General features: G+C 37.3%; 1 protein-coding gene across 1 annotated transcript in view; it reads right to left on the bottom strand.

Moving 5' to 3' along the window:
• Positions 1-1,469: 1,469 nt before the first annotated feature.
• Positions 1,470-2,152, bottom strand: part of LOC116687343 (C-type lectin PAL) — a 3,295-nt gene continuing 2,612 nt past the window's right edge. Inside the window, exons 5-6 of the mRNA XM_032512664.1 lie at positions 1,883-2,006; positions 1,470-1,639 (exon numbers count right to left, since the gene is read on the bottom strand). Of these exons, the coding sequence (XP_032368555.1) occupies positions 1,572-1,639; positions 1,883-2,006 (192 nt within the window). The 3' untranslated portion in view covers positions 1,470-1,571. The remainder of the gene's footprint in view (positions 1,640-1,882; positions 2,007-2,152) is intronic.

Raw genomic sequence — 2,152 nt, 5'->3', positions numbered from 1 at the left:
TTGCATTATACTTCTACTATACTTGAAAATATTACTTTTTAGATTTTATAAAATGGCATCAGTTTAATTCAAATAACAGTTTGAGCCCCAAAGAGTTGCATGTGTCTGATATTTCACCAATAAAATGCAACATCCAAAAGATGAATGCAAATTTGTACAGCAAAAATTTTCCTTTTTCCTCTCTAGTCATCTCACGACCCCTCAGATCGATCGGGGGCCCTTTGGAGGAGCCCGACCCATGGGTTAGGAACCTCTGGACTAAACTACTAAACCTAGCTCCACTTTGAGCAGCTACGTCAGTAAAATACTGCTTCATTGTTAGTACGTTTAAAGCAGTAGTGCGTAACTTTGTGATATTAATGAATGTCTGTTACATTCAAGCCATTGCCATATTGGGTTGCTAAGAAGATAATCAATGCTAATGCTAAGAATTTTGAGTTCCGACTTTATTAATTCCTTAGATTAATGTCAGAAATCAAAATTCTGAGATTAAAGGCAGAATTCTGAGTTAAAAGGCAGAATTCTGAGAATAAAGTCAGAACTCAAAATTCTGAGTTTAAAGTCAGAATTCTGAGATTAAAGTCAGAATTTGAGAATAAAGTCAGAACTCAAAATTCTGAGTTTAAAAGTCAGAATTCAGAGATTAAAGTCAGAATTCTGAGGATAAAGTCAGTACTCAAAATTCTGCCCGATATCATAAACATCATGTACGATGAAAGAAGTGTGGTGAGGAATATCTGAGAACAGACAGGGGTAACTTTTAATAACCTTAATCAACTGTTTACATTTATTTACATCCAAATGTTGTTCTAAGGCTTCAGAGTTTTTAATTCGCGGTTGTAACACCTCGTCCGACATGTCCTTGTCCCCCTCAGTTACTGCCACAGAACCACTAGCCATCAGAACCGGACAACTTGGAGGAGACTGTGTCTGAGAGGGTTTAAGCAGATTTACATGACAGATCCTATTTTTCTTCCTTTTACCCGGCATCTCTACCAAGTCATTTTGTTGTTTTTGTACAGTACCTTTTGAAAAGATGTGTGGAACGTGTCTGGGGCCACTAATTGTTGCACTTTATTATGTTATTCTATGCTCCATTGCACATGTTTTGTATGTCTTGTTATGATATTTTGATATTTTCTTTTGAATATTTTGATAAAGAAGGTTTTTTTTCAAGTTAAAATAGATGGAATGGTAGAAAATCTTTTTAGTACTGTGGTATTAAAATCAAGAATCGTGTTATTGTACTGGTATTTGCAAAGCTTTGATATCACAACACCCCTATTGCTTACGGTCCTAGCCTCATCACCTAATTACACCCTCTAGTGTATTATTGCTATTATTCTTGTGTATTATTATTATTATTATAGGCTAACCTTTATCAGAAAATGTCAGTTATTAACTGACATCCCTATGACATGAGGAGATGGATCAGTGACGAACAGGAAAATAATCAGGAACAATTAACATTAGCATTTCTGATGCTGAATATTTATTGCAGTAAAAGCTTGCAGAGGTTCCAGTTGAAGCAGACCGGTCCAACTGCTGGTCTTCGGGTTCTCTCTGAACCACTAGACCTTCACTGCACACACGTAGGGCCTCTTGTCTTTGCAGTTCAAATCGTTCCAGAGTGCCCAGTCTGAAAGAAACATGTCAATCAGTGTCAGTAGGAAGCACATCCTGTATAGGGTTTGTTGGTCTTCATGGTCTGGAGAAGCTTTAAATGTGCTCTCAAACTCTCAATCACACAAAGAAATAGATTAATCATAATTTATGAGTAGAAAAGAATCTTATCTTGTCTGAGGTGAAATTAATAAATTAAAAAAAGTCATTCATTTCTTATAACCTACTACCTCTCCTCCTAAACCATGTATTTACTTACCCGAGTAGTTCATCTCAACGCAGCCCTCGCTGTACTGATAGTTGTCAGGCTGGCCACCAGCCCATCTGCTGTAGTCAAACTTGGTGTTATCGGCCCAAGCCCACTCAAGACCTGAACCACGAATCTAAAAGGACAAATAGAAAACAAATGAATGCCTGAGGTTGATTACTTGGCCAAATGGCCCATTATCTTATATAACTTTCCACTCTGTCACCAATGACCTGCTTCCAACTACCAATGGTTACTTGTTGGCTGACAGGTTTGAACTGT

Source organism: Etheostoma spectabile, chromosome 4 (assembly GCF_008692095.1).
Source record: "Etheostoma spectabile isolate EspeVRDwgs_2016 chromosome 4, UIUC_Espe_1.0, whole genome shotgun sequence".
NCBI lineage: Eukaryota > Metazoa > Chordata > Actinopteri > Perciformes > Percidae > Etheostoma > Etheostoma spectabile.
Note: the sequence above shows the minus strand (reverse complement) of the source record. Positions and strands in the feature narration are given on the sequence as shown.